The following is a 24,414-nucleotide window of genomic DNA, read 5'->3' on the forward strand; positions in this document are numbered from 1 at the left end:
AACTGCAGAATTAACAACATTTGGCAAATTTAGGGCGTTTCATCAAATTTAATTCCTTTTCAAGGTCAAATTGAGATTGAATGTGGGCTGATCTCCATTACCTTTTCAAACTCTTTCATATCAAGCTTCATGTTGCCGTCAGTGTCGTATCGCTCGACAATCTCCCGGATTTCATAGCCGGCCAGTTTGATGTTGACTGCTGCAAGAGCATCTTTGATCTCATCAAGAGAAATACTGCCGTTGCCATCTTCATCTACCTGCAAAACAAGGCATTATCATCAGACACAGCTTCAGATACAGGACTGCTACCAAAAACATTGTGCCACAGAGTGGGAGTTACTTATAGGGGCACTATCATCAGACACAGCTTCAGATACAGGACTGATACCAAAAACATTGTGCCACAGAGTGGGAGTTACTTATAGGGGCACTATCATCAGACACAGCTTCAGATACAGGACTGCTACAAATACCATTGTGCCACAGAGTGGGAGTTACTTATAGAGATACGAACAAAGGAACATCAAACATCAAATCCTGTGTATACAAGCACAATGCCTCCCAGAAAGGGGTCAAATGTAACATATGTTATATTTAGGATTACACTTTCTCATTAAAGTACAGATTCTAGTACTCTTGTAAGGTCGAATCCAATAAAGGATTTGAGGTGAGGTGAGGTGAAATTGGGTTTAACGTCGTGCTTGAGAATATTTCGCTCATATGACTCCGAGCCGACCAGTCCTTGTTGTACCCATTAATGCAGAACACCAGGCAGGGACCAACAAGTACCATATTTTAACGTCTTTTGGTATGATGCAGTCGGGGATCGAACCCGTGACCTTCCACTCTCCAGGTGGACGCTCTAACCACTACACCACGGAGGCGGTCATAAGGGATTTGAACCCACCCTCTCAGAGTCAGGCACAAATGAAGTCGAACAACTGGTAGTCTATATCAGGTACTTTGAGACAAAAGTATGCAAAATAAGTTTCCAAATTTAGCTAGCCTGTCGGGCCAGTGACTGGAGATTTAATGGATCAAACCCAGGTCTTCATCCTGACGATCGGACGCTTAACCATTAGACTACCCCACCGCCCCTACACTCATTACACTTACTGGTCAAATCGAACTAGTCTACAGTTCATTTCTGGCTGGAACTTAAAGAAAAATTGAATTTTTTAATAAGTGAGTGAGTGAGTTTGGTTTTACGCCGCTTTTAGCAATATTCCAGCAACATCACGACGGGGGACACCAGAAATAGGCTTCACACATTGTACCCATGAGGGGAATCAAACTCGGGTCTTCGGTGTGACGAGCCAACGCTTTACCCACTAGGCTACCCCACTGCCCCTTTTTTAATAAGAAATAAGCTAGGCTCTGAAAAGTCTTAAACTGGACAAGCAGTGTCTATCCCTGCACATTTCAAATAAAACATTTTCCACAATTAGGTCAATTACTTTGAAAAAAAGAAATTATCATTGAAATGACAAAGATCTGACTGTGTGAAAGAAATGAAAACAGCAATTTTCTTAACGACTTTCAAAATTGGAAAGAACTTTATGAGAGCACGGACTGGTTACCGTTCTCAAACAAATCCAAAGATAACTTTTAACTGATTAAAATCTTGAGATGATTTCCAGTCACAAGTGCCAGGCGGTCTCTCATTCCTGACTCAGCCTCCAGTCAACATGATTCATACACAGGAACATGGCAGCATGTTGCCCTAATCTCAACACCACCATTTTATTTGATCAATTTGTGTGGTATTTTGGATGGTTGCTGAGGAAAACTTGCAATATGTGATAAGCTTTTCTGGCTGGTGAATATTGATCGGGTATCACACAGGTCAACTGCTCTTGGATACAGAGGCGAGTGAGTGTGTGAGTGGTGAGTATGAGTGATAGTGAGTGAGTATAGTTTTATGCCGCTTTTAGCAATATTTAGCTTCACATTTTGCCCATGTCCAGTGACTTCATGACAATCAAATAGGGTATGTAATAGTTTTAGTTGACAGTACCATGTGCGGCCTTGGCAAACTAACATGACTTGCTCTACTGCAAGGCTAGTACATATTCCATTCTTGCATATCTAACTTTGAAAAATGGCATAAGGTTCAAGTAAAACACTCTCCCTTAAGAAAATCGTAAATATTTGTTAATATTCGGTTCTATTGACCATGAATAATGAATTGAATTCATGAAGGGCTCCGGTTCGATTAACCAAATATGCAATTGAATCGTAACAGCCTTAGAAATTACAAAAACAAAATCTGATTTAAAAAATCTTTTAAAATGATGATAATCTAGTTCGTCTTTTGATTAAAATATAACGCTATTTTTCAGTCACAGTGCAGTACTGAACCATCTCCAAGTGAGTGAGTTTTTAGTTTTACACCGCACTCAGCAATATTCAATCTATATGGCGGTGGTCTGTAAATAATCGAGTCTGGACCAGACGATCCAGGGATCAACATCATGAGCATCGATCTATGCAATTGGGATACGATGACGTGTCAACCCAGTCAGCGAGCCTGACCACCCGATCCTGTTAGTCGCATCTTATGACAAGCATGGGTTACTTGAGATCAATTCTAACCTGGACCTTCACGGGTCCAGTCTCCAAGTGTTATGTAGGACGGTTCTCAGATCAATGTTAAAGTGAGCTATTTGAGTAGCTTCAGAAGAACGTCTGAGCTCGGAGCAAGCATGGAAGTCTTCAATGGAACTAATTGATTGACTGGAGTGCCATGCAGTTTGAGAAATCAGCTGGGCAGGCAGAAGACTGAGCAAACACCCTTGCACTGATATCTCTTGTCAGTCTAGCTGGTATCAAAACTGTTACATGATAGTGAAGAAATTCAAGCCTCAACATGTCAACTAGTTACAATAGTATCTGTTTCTTTAGAAGGGATGTGTGTGTCAGGTTATCAAGTGATTGGTCGGGTGGGTGGGTGAGTGATTTGGTGGGTGAGTGATTTGGTGAGTGAGTGAGTGAGGAAGTGAGTGAGAGTGTTACATGTCAGTCAGCAATACTGAAGATATTTCATGCAGATCTGTACAATATCATGCTTGATCAAAGCATATAAGAGACTGAGAAAAGAGTAGCAAATCACATTATCAGCCACATCACAATGACATTCCATCCACAATGTCACCAACCACCCAATCCCCATTGTGAACTGGGGACCAGCAACTCCAGAGGCGTAAGATATATTATTTCAAGGTCAAAACATTTTCATGATTTTCCCTTGACATCAGTAACATCATGAATTTGATTTGTGTGTCCATGGTAAATACTTATATAATCTTCATATACTAGTTTATCACAGATTCCAATTCAAGAAACCTGCTAAAAACTGAATCACACGTATGAAGGATTTCGTTGCCAAGAATTATTTTCCTTCTTCCATATGAAAACAAAAGCATTAGAACTGCGGGCAAAGATTTATTGCCACAACACGAAATAATTTATTTTCGTATCACAATTGGGTTAAACTAAAAGTGAAAGCAGACGAGACGGAAGTTGGCATTGCCATCACATGCTATGTAAAAACATGAGTCAGAGAGCAAAAGATCAGCCACGTCTTGGCTCATTCTGCTCTTTGAAGGACCTGCTCCACAGAAGTGGTTCTACACTCACATCCTTGTGTAGCGTATAAACAGAATCAGTCCAAGTGGGTGATTAATCATCACATGAACACAACTTGTGTCCATATGCAACATTAGCCACTTATATAACCTTCCGATCTAGTAATCTAGTTTCGGCTTGTACATCAAACTGGTAATATTCCACACATCTATTGTAACATAGGTTGTACTCTACTCAAAATGATAATATACTGGACAAAAATAGTTAGGGACATATGTAAATTTTGAAATTATGAATAATGATCTATTTATTCATTGACACACTGATAAAATATAAATCATAAAAATACCAATAGCCCTAACTTATTTTGTCCAGTATAATATGCAAGTTTAGGCGAGTCAACTGAAGCATCAGTTAATAACCGGATTCTCTGGTCCAGACTTAATAACTTACAGACCTGCAGTCAAGCAGCTTGAAACTACTAAATGTGATATTAAACACAAACAAAACATGCAACCACTCCATTGTCCAACCAGGCTTGTCGGTGTAATTGTTATTAGAAGTACTTTAATGGCCTATTTTGATAGGATACCGACTGAATACTATTATGTCATGTGCTGCCCATATTTCACACTTTCCATGTTTATGTTTTTCCTTGCTGCAGGTGGCGAGCTGAGACATGCTTCCTGTCTGGATTGTGCTGTACTGAGGTTTTAGGAAACCGCATCCATCCATCAGGTCGCCACCATCGCAACCACTGGTGGGTAACAAGTAAGCCTAGTCTGTCTCACAGTTCCTGAACCAAATTATTTTCCCTACTGCCAAGCCTCTCTGCAGTGCTAAAGCCCTAAATGAAGCAAGTCTAGATTTCCTCAGGTTCTGAATCTCTGGTCTCCCTAGGGCTCCTTTTCAATTTAAATGGGCTTGTTTGTTACTATCAAAATTATATATATTCAGAGACTAAGCCTTAGTCTAAAGTAAGCCCTATAGGAGGAGTTCCCAGTCCATGAGTGAGTGAGTGAGTTAATATTTAACGTCACATTGGCAATATCTCAGCCATATCGTGACGATCCCAGTCCATGTCACATAATGGCTTAATGATTATGAGTATAGTGCGGCAGTCTGTAAATAATCAAGTCTGGACCAGACAATCCAGTGATCAACTGCATGAGCATCAATCTACGCAATTAGGATATGATGACATGTGTCAACCAAGTCAACGAGTCTGACCACCCGATCCTTAGTCCCTTCTATGAAGCTGGGTTTATGCCGCTTTTAGCAATATTCCAATAACCTTCATCCTATTTACACCAATGTTCGGCAGTAAGACTTCAAAATGTCCACAACTTGCAGATTCAGGCAAGAAAATTTCAAATCTAAATACCATTTGTTGCAATAGAGACACAGTTCAAATGTGCCATGTGAAAAATGTCCAACATGCAATTTTTAAACATAAGTTAGACACAAAACATTGTTAGAATTCAAAGAAAAATTGACATGAGCCCATTTAATTAAAGACAGCAACGTTTGAAGAAACATCTCCAAATAAAGAAAGTCAATGTAGTTTCAGGAAAATGTCACCAGCTCCTTTGACTTGAACTAATGGTTAATATTAGTTGACAAGATCAAATTGGCAGCAGCCTGGGTGTCAATCACCTGTCACTTTCTCATCACAGTAAGTGGAAGGAATTTGTGGGCTGACAAACACACCTGGCTGTATGGACAGGTACACACTGTATACACAGCCTTCATATTGGAAACATCACTTTACTCACCACAAACAGCTAAAGAAAGACATAACAGTTTCAAAATCAAATATCCAAGGAAAACCTTTGATATGAAAAACTTAAAAGGCAAACCTTAATTTGATCGCCTGAAAAACTTTAAAACCTCTAAACAAAATAGCCAGAATTATTTTGGGTCTTTCTTTTCATTACAATGCTTTCAAGATGCTCTGTCGTATTGACTTATCTCGAATGGAGTGCTCTAGCTATATTCAGTCATAATTGTATGAAAAACATTAAGATCTGTCACTACAAACATTCCAAAGATTGTTTCAACTTCTAGGTAGAAATTCTGGCGATCCTTTTGTTCATTAACAATGTTATCCTTTACATCGACAGCCGATTGGCATGAGATCTTCCAAAAGTTAAATGCATGTCTGCTCAACTCCAGCACTAGAATTTTCTATAATCACTCAAGCCACAGGTTCTGGATGATAATACAACCCATTATCCACCCCCAAACCTTCACAGATTTAGCTCCAGGACAAGGCACAAAGTGCTCACACCAATTACTCTCCTCCCTACACAGGGAACATGGAGGCAAGTTTGGCTTATCAGCTATAGGGCTGTACAAACAGAGGAAATTTTAAACACACTACCTGAGTGCGACACAGTCAAGTCACACATGTGTATGTCCGTGCTGGAGACTGGAGGCTTATCTGCTAACACTTGTCACATGATAGTAAATATGTCATACCTGTCAAATATTCTTTGAATGTGACCTATTTTGTCGCTTTAGAAGATTTACTGCTGATCAAGATTGTGATAAAACTATTGACAAGGCAGTCTAGGAGCTGTTTGGATCTTATGCCAGACAAAAAACCCATTAAATCATTACCTTGTTTGAACAACCCTTTTGCACAGTAAAATAAATTATTGATCAAGGAAATGAGAATTAACACTGGCACGATTTTTCTCTTTCTTTAAATATCCACTTTCACGACTGTCGCTGAACTTGAATTTACAAGATATTTTTAGGTTACCAAAGCAGTTATTTTCATATTCAGGGCATATATAGTTCTCCAATTTATGATTGCAATCATAGAAAGACAGAAATAGCATCCTTGGGTAAATCCTGGCATCCCTTCCCACTGGGTAACAGATAACCTCATCTCTCAGGTTCTGTGAGTCACTCTCTCTGACACACCTCCCAACACCTGCTTCACAATTTACACACACAGGAAAAATGATAAAAAAATGTGTAGTTATAATTTTATCTAATCTGAGAAAATATGTCTGAAGCTATCAAGTGCCTTCTTGAGAAACATTAGTCATGTGCAGAGACTGTAGCAAATGCTTGGGTTAGGAAGATCTAACTCATTTCGGATTAGCAGTTGTGTAAAATACAAGTTGATTTGGGGAGAAAGAATCTGGTCCATGTAAATTATCCCTTGTCCTGGACTAACAGACTAGCTGCTGTGCTATCCCCAGTTACATTACAATGCATGGCAGGCAGTGGCAGTGCATTGGCAATTACAGTCACAGTGAATGCAGTGCAGTGCTATATGTTTCTTCACATGAACTTAAATATATGTGAGGTCAGGTGAAATTGGGTTTAACGCCGTGCTTGAGAATATTTCGCTCATATGATGACATGTATGCGTGTGTATGTGTATGTGCGGCTGCATGTACTAGCCCAGACTGAAGCTGGTTCTATAGCCCAGACTGAATACATGAATGAAACATGAATACCCCACTCAGACACATTATACTGACTCCGAGCCCACCAGTCCTTGTTGTACCCATTAATGCCGAGCCAGGCAGGGACCAACAAGTACCATATTTTAACGTCTTTTGGTATGACGTGGTCGGGGATCGAACCCGCGACCTTCCGCTCTCTGGGCGGACGCTCTAACCACTACACCACGGAGCTTAAATATATAGCCACTGACCACGATCATGTGTGGTCATATAGAAAGCTGAAAATTATACATATATATAGCTCTGACGTCAGGCTTGTGAGTTGCTATCAATACTAATAATGTTTAAGTTGTGAGACTTCAAACCTTGTTTCAATGTATCTAGCTATCTTGTATAATACTAACTACCAAGTAAATGAATCAGCTGTTTATCTCACCACAATTTTTGAAAGCTTAGAACTTTGAATGTAATCAGGATGTGAGTTAATGAGGACATTCTAAAAGAAAATCGATATTCATCTTGTACCTTGTTCATTGAGCACAATTTACAAAGTCTATCTGAGCTTTCAGTGTTATATCTACCAGTATAATTTTAAAGTTTTTATACACCCAGACATAGTGATGACCCTCCTGTTCAAGTTTTTATTGTTTTATTGTTGTTTTCTTTTCTATCTTTTTTTTGGGGGGTGGGGGTGGGGGTGGAGAAGGAAGGGGGAGGAATAGAAGAGTTTATGGATGTCAACTTCTGTTATATGAGAAACATGATGTATCACGGAAGTTGACATACATAAATTTCCCCCTTTGTGTGTATTACATCTACATGCCATTCAGAGATATGAATCATGATATTCCTGCGGTTTCGACTTCATCCCTGGTCAGATGTGTGACAAACTTCCAACTCAATTCGGCTCTCCAGTATATTCAGGTCACCCAGACGCTACTCTAGTGCTGGTGAAACAGCTCTGCACTTCCTTATCCATGATGTCATCACTGCAGGGTGACTAATTATATGCGGTAACCAGGTTGAAACCAATACCAGTCTACAAAGCACTGCGGAGATTGAAATCAGGAGTGTGGCCATGTGACTGGTCCATCAACTTCTCCATGACAGGTTCTTGTTGCACTACTTGACCCAGATGTTGAGAGGTTTCCTGTCAGTGGAGGAGTCAATGCCAGCATGCAGACTCCGGCCACCATTCACCATCAGTTATGAACAATATATGAATGGTTTCAACCAAGAAAGGTGTTTCAATCAGGCCACATGAACATAGCTCTGCTCAAAAGAACAGGATGGATTGGTGGTAGAAGGGGTGTGGTTCCATAGGGAGGGGCAATTCAAGATTTCTGCTCTAAAAATGTTAAACTGTCCATGAAGAGTGAGTGAGTGAGTTTGGTTTTACGCCGCTTTTAGCAATATTCCAGCAACATTACGGCGGGTGGACACCAGAAATGGGCTTCACACATTGTACCCAAGTGGGGAATCGAACCCGGGTCTTCGGCGACATGACGAGCCAACGCTTTACCCACTAGGCTACCCCACCGCCCCTGTCCATGAAGATGGTTTGTTGGATTGTTGTTTAACGCTGCACTCAGCAATATTCCCGATATGACAGCAATCTGTGAATAATTGAGTCTGGACCATACAATCCAGTGATCAACAGCATGAACATCAATCTAAGCAATTGGGATATATATTTGTTTTAGTGTAAGAAATAACCAATATTACACTCAAAGGTTAGAATGGTCTATGAAACCCATGCTTGTTGTAAGAGACTAACAGGACTGGGTGGTCAGACTTTTGGACCTGTTTGATGCATGTCATTGTATCCAGTCTATATAAATTGATGCTCATGACATCAATCACTGGATTGTCTGGAATCCATAACTTACAAACTGCCTCGCATAAATGAACTAATGGTAGGTGTGGCATTAACAAACAACAATGAGTTGCCATGTGTGAAAACAGGGCAGAAAACAGATGTTAAAAAAACTCTTATCCCAGTAGGACTACAACCATTCTCTATTACTGAATACCTCAGTTTCTATGTATACAAGACTCCGAACCAATCCTATGGTATGGGCCTGTATTATGAAGTATTTCACTGTATCTTTACGTGGATACCCAACATGTACATGCAAACATGCCTTGTGACCTTCAAGGGCCAATGTCCCTGTATATGAATTTTTCTACGGAACATCACATGGAAACCACTTTGTTTTTTGTTTTGAAAGATTTCAAAAGCACTTGCTATGAGCACACAATAATCCTTCGGCCAAGTCCAAGATTTGCATTAATCTTAATAAACAAACAGAGCTTTTTGATACCATAAAATCTAACCTTCCATGTCCGGTTGTTTTTCCTTATAGAATTCTAACCATTTGAAAAGTTGAACAACTGTATGAATGAGAGAAAACAAACATCGCCAGCCTGCTTCTAATACGACCTAATCTAGGAAACAACAAAGACTGTCCAAATCACATCATCTCATCCACCGAGGTTTACACAAGTCGCCAAGAAAAAAGGTTTATTTGAGCAAAGTGGGGTGAAGGAATGCATCATTGTCTTCTTATCCTTATGTGTCAGACCTATTTACCCAAGGCAATTTATTGCTGGACCGGAGGCAGGCACATGGCAACAACGTATGTAGCCATGGCAGCAGCTTCACAGGGACAGACATTTCCTTCCATCCCATCTAAACTACAACACAAGAAGACGTTTACTTCTCCTGGAACCAGATTTACTTCATTGCCAAATGATAACAAATTATTCACGTCTTGAATCTCTGCTCTGAAAAAGGAAACAGTTTTACTTAATTTTGGCTTCAGAAGCTGCAGACTGAAACATGTCTTCACATTTTGTCAAAAACATGGTAACAATAGTGAGTGAGTATGTGAGTGAGTGGGTATGTGGGTGGGTGAGAGAGTGGGTATGTGGGTGAGTGAGTGAGTGAGTGGGTATGAGGGTGAGTGAGTGGGTATGTGGGGGGTTGGTGAGTGAGTGAGTTGGGTTTTACGCCACTTTTAGCAATATTCCAACAATATGAGGCGGGGACACCAGAAATGGGCTTCACATATTGTACCCATGTAGGGAATCGAACACGGGCCTTCGGTGTGACGAGTGTATGCTTTAACCACTAGGCTTAACAACATAGAAGAATGTCCTATTAACAGGTACATGTGACTACAAACATGAAAAAACCAAGTACAGTATTGCCATAAAAATCGCTGCATCTCTTTCCTATCACATTCTTGTGAAGTTGACATATTACTAGTATATTACTGATTGTACACCACAATCCATCATGAGTCCATTTATCTGATGACACAATAATTTATACATAGCTGTAAATACCCATGACCTCTAATGTCGACAACCCAAATAATCATTACAAAATTTGATGTTTTGATATATGATGCCAGCACCCACGTAACAAACACCTGCTAATATTTATGACATAAGTAACCAACTGAAACTTACATAATTTATATTGCATATAAACTGCTTCTCAGTTTTGCTGAACTACACAACACAAAATGTCTTGTCAGCTAAAGCATAGCAGTAAACGAAATAAGGCCTGTCTGACCACCTGAGACGGGCTACATTTCTGATGGACGGTCTAAATTTACAGCTAGTCAGCCCTAGTCTGGTATATTTTTTAGATGTTCCATACATCTGAGTAAATTGACCATATCTTGGTGTCTGGTCTGGTTAAAACCATTTTGGGCTGGCAACATTTTGCAGTTACCAGCCCTGATGTCTGGCTGGGTTTTTGGCTTATCAAATACACTGAGTATAGTCACACGTACAGGCCCAGATATGCCTGGTAGTGTTACAGTAGACACATACTACTCCTAAGTCATAGCGCACCCGGTTCTCTCTGTAAACTGGCCCGTGAAGATCCGGGGTAGAATAGGTCTTCAGCAACCCATGCTTGCCGTACAAGGCAACTATGCTTGTCGTAAGAGGCGACTAACAGGATCGGGTGGTCAGGCTCGCTGACTTGGTTGTCACATGTCATCGGTTCCCAATTGCGCAGATCGATGCTCATGCTGTTGATCACTGGATTGTCTGGTCCAGACTCGATTATTTACAGACCGACGCCATATAGCTGGAATATTGCTGAGTGCGGCTTAAAACTAAACTCACTCACTCACACTGTAAAGTACAGAAATATGAAACGATCAGGTGTTCTGTAACTTATTTTGAGTAGGGGGCGGTGGGTTAGTCTAGATTTTGAGTAGTATAAATAAGCTACAAAAACTTATGTAAAGACTATCAAGGTCATTTCCAGAGATGCAATGATCAGCTAACTAGACTTGTTGAGAACATTCCAACACTACTATCAATCACTGATCCAGTATTAACAAACTGACATCCCAGAATCCATTTCATTAACGAGGAAACTTTGTCATCAACATTTTCATGACAGTTAAAATGCCACTCAAGGAAACAGAGTTCCTCACAGAAACCCGACTTGACAGATCAAGTTTACTAGGTCTAAACGAGGTATGCAGACAACAAATACTCATCCTTCAACAACATGCTTCAGTTGTCAACTGGATGAACGGTCTACATTAAGTCTCCTAGGTTAGCTCAGGTCATCACTGGTCATTTGTTTACTTGACCCCTGTCCTAAGGAGAGTGAACACACTGAAGAATAATTGACCATGAAATTGTGGTAATGGGAACCATCAGAGACCCTCTGGGGGAATTTACAGCCAATCCTGGGCTGTGATGACCCTATTTCTTAACAACCAGCCAGTTCACTGCCCTGGCAAGTGTTGTAAATGGTCAGTTTATATACAGTCTCCTTAAACCTTACTCCATAAACAGCAAACGTGCAGAAACTGGTTTGGCAGGATATAAGCTTTTCACTACATTTTGATGATCAATGTGACATATTTCATATAAAGTGAGAGGAACTGGTGCAAGTGTTGTAAATGGTCAGTTTATATACAGTCTCCTTAAACCTTACTCCATAAACAGCAAACGTGCAGAAACTGGTTTGGCAGGATATAAGCTTTTCACTACATTTTGATGATCAATGTGACATATTTCATATAAAGTGAGAGGAACTGGTGCAAGTGTTGTAAATGGTCTGTTTATATACAGTCTCCTTAAACCTTACTCCATAAACAGCAAACGTGCAGAAACTGGCTTGGCAGGATATAAGCTTTTCACTTCATTTTGATGATCAATGTGACATATTTCATATAAAGTAAGAGGAACTGGTGCAAGTGTTGTAAATGGTCAGTTTATATACAGTCTCCTTAAACCTTACTCCATAAACAGCAAACGTGCAGAAACTGGTTTGGCAGGATAAAAGCTTTTCAGTACATTTTGATGATCGATGTGACATATTTCATATAAAGAGAGACGAACTGGTGCATGCACATACAACAAAGAGAAACTAAATTTGAAATTGCATCCTCTCACAACTGCTACCAAGAATATAAATACATGCTAAAAGGTTGTATTGAAAGGGGCCCTGGTCACTATGATACATACTTATAATAGTCTACTTGGCTATTTTTGACAGCAACAAATATGGTTGTAGTAGCACAACTGTTAAGAGTGAGTGAGTTTGGTTTTACGCTGCTTTTAGCAATATTCCAGCAACATCACGTTGAGGGACACCAGAAATGGGCTGCACACACTGTACGCATGTGGGGAATCAAACTCGTGTCTTTGGTGTGATGAGTGAATACTTTAACCACTAGGCTACCCTACCGCCAACAAGTTAAAGTCGTATGTAGTTGTATAGCATTATGACAGTTGTTGTTCTACGATCACTTTGTGAAACAGAGCAAGGGGTTTACTGATTAAAAAAAGAAGTGTAAAGTGACTTTTTAAGGGGTACAAAAATTGCAAGGCACATTTGGTTTATATCCAAACAGCGTCATTGCTTAGTTGCCAAAACAACCAAACAATCTGACTTGGCTCTGTCTCTTTTCATAAGAACAAAATTGGCAGTATGTACAGTAATATATTTATTTCAAAGGGAGTTAAAACTTTAAACTTAAAATAAATTGACATGGGTTCTCTGAAAAGAATGCCTATTGTAACAGTTATAAAATGAATGCTTTTCTCATTCCAAATAAGCAAATTAAAAATGACTGCATGGACCAAAGAGCCAAAGTTCTAACAATCAACTTCCTTGTGAAACTTGCAACAACAACAGTGCTGGCAGTAATCACATTAAATCACGGCTCAAACTGGGTCATTATATCATGCTACAGTAAAACTGACTCACAACTTTGATCAGAGAGACCTGAAGGTTTCCAAATATAGTGTCCATGACTAGTATGACTACCAAATAAGGTATTACATTTACATATTTGAGGAAAATGAACATCTAAACTACATCATTTGCTTATTTGCATAGAGACAACACTCAAGCTTCACCAGATTAAATACAATAGCTGTATGGACTTAACATAAATAGTTCCTGTACACTCAGACTGATAGTTAATTTGAATTTAAACATACAGCATGACCCAATTCTTAAACAACAGCTGGTGTAACATATGAAATACCTAACCAAACAAACCATATCTGGATGCATTTCATATTTATTAACAGTATGTAGTTTTAGCCACTTTTCCAAAGCCTGAGAATAAAAAAATTATTCTGTTTCATTAATTTCGGCTTCATCTTCTAGTGTTTGTACTTCGACAAACATTTACAGAAAATAATCCCCAAAACTGTGTTTGGGCTTATAGACGCATTAGAACAAACTGCATTAATCATTACTTACTTGCAAACATAAAACAATTACACCACGGAAATCTGTTTGTCAAGACTAAAAATAATAAAATCTAAAACAACATGATTTACAACAGGACATATATCATAGTTAACATGTAAAATATATATTTAAAAAAAATACTGACATAAACAGAGCTTCCTCATTATCATCCAGATCTTTCTCGGGCCTAATCAATTACTGTGACACAACTAGCTGTGAGGCAAATAGCTTATCTCCCCTTGCAATGTAGGTGCAGATTCAGCCTGAGGTGAGGTGAGGTGAAATTGGGTTTAACGTCGTGCTTGAGAATATTTTGCTCATATGACCATGTGCATGCGTGTGTATGTGTATGTGCGGCTGCTTGTACTAGCCCAGACTTAAGCTGGTTTTATAGTGCTAGCCCACTGAGATACCATGCCGCATTGAAGCATGAATACCCCACTCAGACACATTATACTGACTCCAAGCCGACCAGTCCTTGTTGTACCCATTAATGCCGAGCGCCAGACAGGGACCAACAAGTACCATATTTTAACGTCTTTTGGTATGACGCGGTCGGGGACCTTCCGCTCTAACCACTACACCACGGAGGCGGTCAGATTCAGCCTGAAGGAGTGAGCAGTGACATGTCTGTAGCTAGAGGCGTATCAGTGTCACCTGTTGCCATAAGCCACAGAGAAGGCTGTACACTTCCAGGTGATATCAGGGTTCAATACTTAGGAATATTTACAACCTAGCTATCACCTGCTACCTTACACATCTCTTAAGCCTGGTGTGATTGACAATGGACTGAGGCTACAAATCTAACACTGATTTTAAAGAGATTATTCAAATAACTTGAGGCTTGTCTATGATTTACAAGGTGGGACACTGTGTCATGTCAATCCAATCCATGGAGTTGGGTAATGATGATGTCTTGAGGCAAAACAAATAACTTGAGCACCAGAATCATATTCAGCACATTTTCACACAACTTTATGTTACCATCATTTAGACTTACTCAGATAACAGATACTGATATAAAGAAATATGACAGGGTCGTAAATATGAAACGTGTAGGAAGTGGGCGTGTCCTGAGGGTGATTAGTTTATTGCTGTAGTGTTCATGTGTAGGGACCCCCTGATTCATACCTGTAACAATTCATATTGTGCTTCAAAATTAACAAAAATCTGCAAAAGGACAACCAGGGCTCCAGATAAGGGCCGTATCGGCGTATGTACAGATAAAAAATATGCATGATACGGTAGGAAATAATTATAAAACGTAGCAGATACGCACCACAGCAATGGTGTACGGTCTTAGAATCATTTACAGACATACCTATCTGAAAAAGTATTGTTTTATCGTCTATTGACCTGTTTACACAAGACTAGCAATGTTGTGGTGCATATATGAAACGAAACACAAGATTACTGATACACCATTAAATTCCATTCAGTACTCTAAATTTATTCTTAAGGTTTTCCAGTACTACTATATTGAAAAAAAATAGGAGTACGTACTCCTGATGTTCAAACTTATCTGGAGCCCTGGACAACTGACCTTTCGTTGTAGACTATGAAATTCATCACCTGGTAACTGTGTAGAGTATCATTTTTATAGACTAGTGAAAAGCCTGGATGTATCTGATCAACCCTCGCATGTCCTCAAACATAACTATACAGGCACAATGAAGCACACAACTCTATGGATGACAACATCGAAACGTCACTCTATGCAATAAACAAGAAGTTGTCTTCCATAAAGTTGTATGCTTCATTTACACACCATTAAACAATTATACAAAGGACAGCCAACATAACTTATTTCAACTAAATCATGAAAACACAAAACTCAAATGTTTTCTTATCCTGATGATACAAAACCATACATTCTTTCTCAGGACATTTCCACAAAGAACATAACATTTAATGTAAAGGATGCCACTTGAAATGCCTAAGTTGACTGAAACATCCAACCAAATGTCATGTAACTGCATCAGGTGTTAAAGTCATTATCGCATCCTATGTATTTTTGGCCCCCAGGTAAGTTTGAGTGTCCTCTGTGAGCTCAATGACAATGAAAGGACAGAACAGGAATACAGCTGGTATCAATATGTCAAGTGGAGAGATAAAACCTTCACTTCTATTGGTGAGGCCTGTCTACTTGGAGGAAAGCATACAGAGGCTGGAACACTGTAGCAGAAAACAACCTAGTCTGTTTCCCGGTCCCTGAACCATATTATTTTCACTACTACCCAGCCCTCCTAGTCTGTCTCACGGTCCCTGAACCATATTACTGTCCCTACTACCCAGCCCTTTCTGCGATGCTAAAGCCCTAAATGAAGTCTAGATTTCCCCATGTTCAGGAATTCAGGTCCTGAATCTTCCAACCCCCTGGGCTCCTCGAGTGAGTGAGTTTAGTTCTACACCGCACTCAGAAATATTCCAGCTAAATGGCAGCGGTCTGTAAATAATCGAGTCTGGATACAGCTTGAAAGAATACCAATGTCAAAACTCAGATTTGACTGACATCATTAAAGCTACACAAACAAACATGATCTTAACTAACATAATCTCGACACATGTCAGCGTGACTTTCAAGGCTATAGCAAGATTACTATGTACAACTACATCCAATCGGTGACCTGTACCGATTTAAAGCTACCCCTACCAATCAATCAAATCTCATTTGTCTTCTTTTGTAGCGACAGCTGTCTTAATAGGACAATAGTCCTTCCACCTCACTGACTCTCGCCAGCATACAATAGTGTGGAAGTATACTACATACACCAAATCAATTTTCAGGTATTCATGCACACTGATCACAAAATCTGCAAATCTGCAACAATATGGAAACATCTGAACAGACCCTATTATCCTTTTATACCAGACCTTAACTAAAAACCAGTACATTTTTAAACCTCTGCAATACAGTTAGGATAGTATCAATGAGCTTTTGAAATAGTAAGAACTAAAGCTTTTTTGGTACAGAAGAAAGTAACACTCCTCTCAAACTCCTTGTCACAAAGTCAATATCTCCTGAATAACATTAGCCAGTGTAAACTGTTTGAGGATTGACATAAAGAATACGTAACTTGAAGTCTGGAGACATGCTGTGACACATTTGATGCCACATCAACCTACATAACGGCCCCCTCTCAATGACAGTGGAGATGAATGCTGTTACGACAATAAGCAAACAACCTCTATTAACTACAAAAATGCTAAGGTCAGCATTAGTTTCCCCAAGACTACCTGTCCAGTCCTGTTGATAAAATGTCCCCCTGTCCTACATTTACTTCACATGGGATGGGTCACTATATCTGTTGAAGCCTAGCTGAAAGAAGTACATGAACAGTCAATGGTTTGTCATATGAACTGAAAGCTAGAACAAATCCTCATCGTAAAATGTTAATCTGATCATATGGCCGCACACACAAAATTCACCCTGGCTTATCCCTTTCTTGAAGGAATGTCACCACATAACTGGAATGAAGCGTGACGCTTGTTCTTTCATATGAATACAGCCCATGCAAATTTTCCTTTATGGGAAACATTCTCCAGGCAATAAAACCCCCATCAGCTTCTTTTTAGAGTAGGTGGTTTGACAAGGTTGTGCTCTCGACCCTGTATGAACATGATAAAAAAGCTGGGACAAGAGAATCAGCTATTGATTACATGAGGACAAACCACCACCAGTTCTCACCCTACCCTGCAGTGTAAACACAGCAGAATGTAACGAAAAATATATTCTCCGAAGCGAAAGCCTTATCAATGTGTCCTATTTTAGAACTTGACTGACAGGTAGACATGTTGTTCAGAATAACTCTATCAGACCGAACATGCAGTAAGATCAATGATTCTGTCCGAGTGACGGAGTCTAAACGAGTGATGTCATCCCAGATCAATGACGATACCCAATCAGCTGTAATGTTTTGCATAATCTTCTGTCACTATTTCAACTAACACAAACAATAACTTTACGTAAGGATTCAGGACACAAGCTTATCCTTTAGTACATATGAACATGACCTTGTGGTAGGTAGTCAAACTACATCTAAATATAAACTTGAATATACACCCTGACATTACTGTGCCCCAGAAGAGGAAAGTTGTTTATCAGCTGTTTTTTTTGCCAATGCATTGAAATGCTTGTTTCAAATCTTTTGAAACTGTTATGAAAAGGAAACATAATAAAATTTCAAAAATATTTCCTGGAAAACGTACTGCAAATGTAATTCTGATATTATCAGTGACATAACACCAAATACGCAACAGAGTGTTAAAACCTTTCATCTGATCTCAGATAAGATGCGTATGAATGATATTGTTGTAGCAAAACTCTTAAGTTACCTATGTCTAACATGCAAGGAACTTACAATGCTGTTAAACAAATATTTTATGTTTGAAAAAGGAAGGTGATGAAAAATGACAAGAGAGACCAATCAAATACTTCACTTCCTTGTTCATTATCTGTATCTACCATAATTAAATATCACAGTATAACAATATAAATAACAGATGAGGAAGAACATCAAGCTGTTTATCTAAAAGCTGGTTCAGCAAATGTAGCTATGAGTCATGGGGGAATATTTCCAAATTTGAAAGATAAACATCCTTCAATGTTATCTGATAGTCCTATACCTTAACAATGAACTTACATATCAGTAGGTTTGTGATGTTCATCTGGATAAAAGAACTACATCTGAACCAAAAAAAATTGGTGAGAGACCAACAGGATTTTGTTTATGATCCAATATCTCATGGAAATACATTTTTCGGAAACCTTCACACAGTATACTATCACTATAGTATCAGCAAACGTTAGTCTCCTGAATGCATCAAAAGGTGTTCAATACCACTAACAACATCACTACTAACTTATTCCTGTAGGCAGTGAAAGTATAAACTAAAAGGGGCCTAGTGGTTAAAGCGTTCGCTTGTCACGCCTAAGGCCTGAGTTCGATTTTTCACATGGGAACAATGTGTGAAGCCAATTTCTGGTGTCCCCAGTTGTGATATTGCTGGAATATTGCTAAAAGCGGTGTAAAATCATACTCACTCACTCACAATAAACTAATGTAATCCAAACAGGCTTTGTAATTCATGTTTTCCACTGTTGACCTTGGGAACAATCAGCATGAGGCATATAAATATGTCATTTTTGATCAATACAATCATTGTATACAAGCATAATTTTGATATGAGAGAGAGTGAATGAGGTCTTACACCACTTTTAGCAATATTCCAGCAATATCATGGCTGGGAACACCAGAAATGGGTTTGCACATTCTATCTGACTGACTGACTGAGTTTGGTTTTACGCTGCTTTTTAGCAATATTCCAGCAACATCACGGCGGGGAACACCAGAAATGGGTTTGCACATTCTATCTGAGCCTCTGGCATGATGACTGACTGAGTTTGGTTTTATGCCGCTTTGACCAATATTCCAGCAACATCACGGCAGGGGACATCAGAAATAGGCTTCACACATTGTACCCATGTGAGGATTCGAACCCAGGTCTTTGGCGTGAAGAGCCAACGCTTTAACCATTAGGCTACCCCACCGCCCCTCTCTGGCATGATGAGCAAACACCTGAACCACTAGGCTTCGTCACAGTTCTTAAATCATTTTACCTTGTATGCACAGGATCCTTGAAAACTTGAAATTCTCACTGGTCTGATGCCAAATTTAAGGAAAAAGTATGTTCACTCTTGTTGGTTATTTGTCCATATTTAACATTAAAATCTACTGAAAATAATCCTTAAAGACAACTTTACACATTTTCTGCAGTCTGTAATAAGACGTGGTTGACGTCCTGCAAACCTAAGCTTCCCACAAAAGCTACAGCATTCCTGGGCATCTTAAGCTTGCCAAGTGAGTGAGTGAGTTGAGTTTTACACCGTGCTCAGCAATATTCCAGCTATATGGCGGCGGTCTGTAAATAATCGAGTCCGAACCAGACAATACAGTGATCAACAGGATGAGCATCGATCTGCGCAATTGGGAACTGATGACATGTGTCAACCAAGTCAATGGGCCTGACCACCCGATCCCATTAGTTGCCTCTTACGACAAGCATGGGTTACTGAAGGCCACTATTCTAACCCGAGCTTTCACGGGTCTTAAGCTTGCCAAGTGCTCAGCATAATGTATACTATCCAAAGCAGTTTTAAAAAAGTACCGGAATTTTTAATTTGAGTTTAGTCATTATGTCATGACAAAACACATTAACTTCTTTAGCTCTTTGAAATTAACTGTTTTCCAGCTTTTTTGGGGTAATGTATGTCACGGGAACATCTAACTCTCCCGTCATATACCCGGAATACTGACACCACTGTACATTATGACATCATCCCCATTGTTTGAGCATGATCCGGCTGGCCTTGTGCATATCTGCCTCAGCCAACACATTTTATCATAACAATTCAGGAAGAGAAATCAATTCCTTATGTCCCATTATGGATCAATACTCTTTGCAAGTATTCACCTCGGTTTGTAGTATTGAAATTTACGACCATTGCTTATGAATGTAGCACGAGGATCGATATCATGAAATACAATCTCTTCAGGTTGACTTTGATTGAGAAAGGATTTTGTACGTTCAAAGTTAAGACATGTCTCGTAATGGAGTGCGACATGAAATCATACCATCAACATAGCTATTCCATGCAGTCACAGAGGTTAAGTTACTAGTGACTGAGTGAGTTGAGTTTTACGCTACACCCAGCAATATTCCAGCTATATGACGAAGGTTTTTAAATAATCGAGTCTGGAGCAGACAATCCAATGATCAACAGCATGAACATCGATCTACTCAATTGGGATATGATGACATGTGTCAACCACCTGACCTCCTGATCTTGTCAGTCGCCTCCTACGACAAGCATGGGTTGCTGAAGATAAATTCTAGCCTGGATCTTCATGGATTGGTAATGTTACTAAAGGGACGCGTTATCCAACAGGTTGAAAAAGACTTTTATTGTGTATACATAAAGTCACAAGTGTAGGTGATAGACTTTCTAGTCATCTGTTTTGCCTAAATTATGTAGATGGATTACTGATGGCTTGATTTTTAACCTTCAGTCTTATTTCAAAGTGGATCTGATAATCAATAATTGATTACAGGGGAAAATTACTCATTTGTTCATAAATAGCCAGAGTAATGTTTTTCAAGTAACGTGGGCAAACACCAAGGCTTCACAGAACATTATGCTACGTAATGGACGAAATTGCAAATATTCGGAAGATAATATGGTTCGGGGACTGTGAGACCAACTAGCATAAGGGCTTCCCTCCCCTATCTTAGTTATGCTATCAAAATCATTTGCATAATTCTTGTGATATGTTTAAACAGCTACTTTGTCAGGCCACGACTTGAAAATAGACTTCCATCAAAACTATGTTCAGGAGAAGCATTTGATCACCATTTGTTCAAGCTCGTAAGTGAAAAAAATCTTCGCAAAGTTTTTGACATGAGAGATGGTGACCTCACTTTTGGACACTAAATCTTTGTGGCTACCAATCCCATATTTTTAAGTCAACACAAGAACAGAGATATGGTATACTGGATGATCCAGGCTGATCCGTACAGATGCAGGGGTAAGGCGACACCTGGCCGGTACCGATAGCACACAGGACAAACTACAGCATTAATTATTTCACTTTATCGAAGGTCAGGGTTCAGGAGAGATAAAGCACATTTCATTGGCTGCTGATCACATGCAAACTGCAAGCATCCCATCTGCTGTTCTGCATAACCTATTTCTACTACAGTCATGAGTGACAGGTGTTCAGTTTGCACCAGACCAATTACTCATCAAGTAATTTGGAACGGCTGGTGAACGCAGGTTTAGAATTTCATTTTGTTTCACTAGTCTGCAAAACTGACATGTTATAGAGCTGCCTCCACTAAATGGTGGAACTGTTAGTGAACATAACGTTGTCACCTGTCTTCCTGAATTTTACTACTCTTATCTTAATTCTGAATCATGCAACCTGTCAGCATGATATGATGGTAGAATTATTGCAACGTATTATGCGCACATCAAGCACTGATCTATATAAATGCAACTTACAGCTCCTCGAAGCCTAAATACCTTTCACCTTTTCACAAACACCTGCCATCAACACTGTTTGATAGTGATTCATAAACACATGATCATGACAGTCAGAATCATACAATCAACCTCCCTTTCAGCAGAGATTCCGGACAAATCTGGACAATTTGTCTTGTTTTTACTCACATATAATTTCACAACATTAATTGTCCAGGGGTGGAAATAACTTTAAAATTGATAGTGTACTCCGGTACAGTGGCACATGTAAAATCACTTGCCCTGATAAGTTTTCCACTCTACTGGCCGTTTGCTTGTTGATTTTTTAAATATACAACATAATTTACATTGGAAAGTCAACTGGACACCGGTACAGTGTGACATACAAATTTGCTTGCCCGACAGAAAAAAACACTGGACTCGGACGTCGGGCAATGGGTTATTTCCACCCCTGTTGTCCTTTGTGGACAATTTTCTTGTTTTTATTCACATAGAAATTCACCACATTAACTGTCCTTTGTGGACAATTTTTGTTGCTTTATTCACATAGAAATTCACCACATTAATTGAGGTTTGTGTAAAACTCTGCAGTTGAAATTCTCCACTATTAGGATGCAGTACGTTCGTTAGCTGGTTCTACAGCTAGTTCATTTAACAGCAAGGTCACAGACTTTGTGTTGGTAATCCAGTACACACACTGGCTTCTACAGGGTGGTTAACAAAAAGAAATAGGCAGAATTCCAAGCCAGTTCACCTGTAATGTGTACACAAGCTGTTTTCAGATTGTGTTAAAATATTTAAGCGATGGGCAGTACTGGGCCTGTCTGGGTCAAAGGACAAAGCAATACAGGACAACAGTTCAGCATTCATTCATGAAGATGTTCAGTTTTCTTCAAGTACTACATTACATCAGAATCATTTCATAGTAACTGTTACAAAATACCCCTTTGATGTATGTTTTCAATTTTTCCTAATGAGTGTTGAAATGTAGTCAATAATAGACTATATCATGCTGTGAATGATTTCATCAAGAAACGGAAGTGTGATTTCCTCGTATGTGGTATTCTCATTTCCTTAAAATTTAAAAAATATTGGTTATATTTAAGTTTCCTTATTATCTAAAAAAAACCCTTAACATCAAAAATATTTCCACCTCAAGGACATTAATCATTATCTAAACCAATTAACAAAAAATAATATATTCATACTAACAGCTATGTAACCTCTTCAGACCAGCAATGTTTCAGTTGAAAGAACAGATACCTTTCGCGATTTTTAAATTAGCTATGACCTTTGATATTTGTAATGAAAAGCAAGCAGAAGTGAAAGAGACTGAGTTTAACCTTTGAACTTGAGGAATGCGCAAATAGAGACCCTGTTGAAATACGACAACCTATTCCAACATTATGTTAACTATTGCTTAACATTGTCAGAATAATTGGAATTTCCTGTTAAGCAAAAGCTGTAGTTAAAACATGTCAGATTTAAAGGATTGCACATGTCAAACTTTTCATTTTAGGATGAAAGCAGGACTGACTGACTGACTGACTGAGTTTTGGTTTTACGCCGCTTTTAGCAATATTCCAGCAACATCACGGCGGGGGACACCAGAAATGGGCTTCACACATTGTACCCATGTGGGGATTCGAACCCGGGTCTTCGGCGTGACGAGCCAACACTTTAACCACTAGGCTACCCCACCGCCCTGATGGAAGCAGGAACAAATAAGCAAATGAGTGATGAAACTGAAAGTCAAGAAAAAAGGGAATCCAATTATTCCTCCAGTTGATAACTGTGCCACAGGAGTCTCATTTCAGAATCCATGCATAATATCAATGATCATAGCATAGCTAATCTCGTCTTCCAACATCAATATTCTTTATGACAGTGATAAAATATCGGGAATTATTCACCGTTCAGACATGCTGTTACGAACTGTGAAATAAAAGTACAGGCGAAATATAGTGTACTACTGAGACAAGGTATTCATGCACAGCTTATATAGGACTATACATAAAGGTGTATCAATCATGAAAACCCCAGATTGGCCTTTCGCAAATGTGAACTGAAAGAGACATTAGATAAGAATGAACCTTTGACAGGCTTCAGATAGAAAAATTGCACTTTGACATGCTTTTCAAAGTTTTGAAAAATTCCTTTCCGAGGATTTTGCACTAGGTGTTACATATGTGGGTGACAACCAGCGGCTCACACTTCACTTGACGTTTACAACAGTATGATAAACAACGACAGCTGCAGCAGTAAGACAAATCTATTTCAATCTGGTAACAGCGAAACACTTTTAACCATAAATACTGCGAACCTTGTTTACCAGAAAGAGAAGCAGCAAAAAAAGATTTTTCCAATTGAATCATATTTATCATATAACATGACCATAGATGAGGTAGTGGGATACATTTCCATGCATAGACTTGACAGACAGCAATGACACATTCACCATAATGAAGGAATGAAGGCAAGACACATTCATCATTATGACAGCATCACACATTCAACATAACATTCCTAGACATTCAGAATGACACCAGACATTCAACACAACAGAATCAAACATTCAACATAATAACATCTCTTGACATTCACAATGACAA

The 24,414-nt window shown here is 39.2% G+C and overlaps 1 protein-coding gene across 1 annotated transcript in view; it reads right to left on the reverse strand.

The window, feature by feature from the left end:
* Window positions 1-24,414, reverse strand: part of LOC124262311 (plastin-2-like) — a 45,420-nt gene that overhangs the window by 12,998 nt on the left and 8,008 nt on the right. Inside the window, 1 exon segment of the mRNA XM_046696797.1 lies at window positions 102-257. Within this exon segment, the coding sequence (XP_046552753.1) occupies window positions 102-257 (156 nt within the window).

Source organism: Haliotis rubra, unplaced genomic scaffold (assembly GCF_003918875.1).
Source record: "Haliotis rubra isolate DU_JTF1 unplaced genomic scaffold, ASM391887v1 Scf83, whole genome shotgun sequence".
Classification (NCBI taxonomy): Eukaryota; Metazoa; Mollusca; class Gastropoda; order Lepetellida; family Haliotidae; genus Haliotis; species Haliotis rubra.